Raw genomic sequence first — 637 nt, 5'->3', positions numbered from 1 at the left:
ATGATTCAAAGGAATAATAATTAAAGCGCAGTGTCGTATATCTTCATTCAAACGGTTAAAGTACGTGTAGATTCTCGCAACTCTTAGACTTACTGTCTCTCGCCCATACCTTACCTAACAGGTTCCTTACTTTCAAACTGGTGCTCGTTCGACTACCTCGGTACTTCTTCGGCGAATTGTTCTCGGAGAACGACCCTAACGGTGATTTGCTACGATTCTTACGCGACCTCTTCCGGAACAGGTCCCTCGTCCTCTCGGGGTTCTCGAGCTTCAGCCGAATTTGTGTGAGCAACCCGACGAGCAGTTCGTCGACGTTGTGGTTAATCCCGAAGGACGTCTCGATAAATTTGCAATCGTACGATGTGGCTAAAGATTTTCCTTCTGAAATCAGAAAAACACGAGCGATCGTGAATATTTCAAGGCTAAACCAGAACAGTTCGAAGACATTTTCAAGCTTTTTCAAAACTGCAATTCTGATTTCTGAATCTGCAATTTTTCCAGATGATTTATAAAAAATAAATGTGCTAAGCATGAGTGGGAATTACATTTACTAGTCTGTCATTTTTTTTGGTATCTCGTTAAGAATTGTCGAACATTTTTAACACTAGAAAGACTGAAACTTAGTATATACCTATAT

General features: G+C 40.3%; 1 protein-coding gene across 1 annotated transcript in view; it reads right to left on the bottom strand.

The window, feature by feature from the left end:
* Nucleotides 1-6: 6 nt before the first annotated feature.
* The window catches only part of LOC108623746 (uncharacterized), a 30,955-nt gene continuing 30,324 nt past the window's right edge, over nt 7-637 (bottom strand). The window contains exon 10 of the mRNA XM_026812577.1: nt 7-381. Coding sequence (XP_026668378.1) covers nt 56-381 — 326 coding nt within the window. The 3' untranslated portion in view covers nt 7-55. The remainder of the gene's footprint in view (nt 382-637) is intronic.

This window comes from Ceratina calcarata, unplaced genomic scaffold, assembly GCF_001652005.2.
Source record: "Ceratina calcarata isolate Rehan_Ccalc_2016 unplaced genomic scaffold, ASM165200v1 scaffold289.2, whole genome shotgun sequence".
Taxonomy (NCBI): domain Eukaryota; kingdom Metazoa; phylum Arthropoda; class Insecta; order Hymenoptera; family Apidae; genus Ceratina; species Ceratina calcarata.
This window is presented reverse-complemented; position numbering and strand designations above follow the sequence as displayed.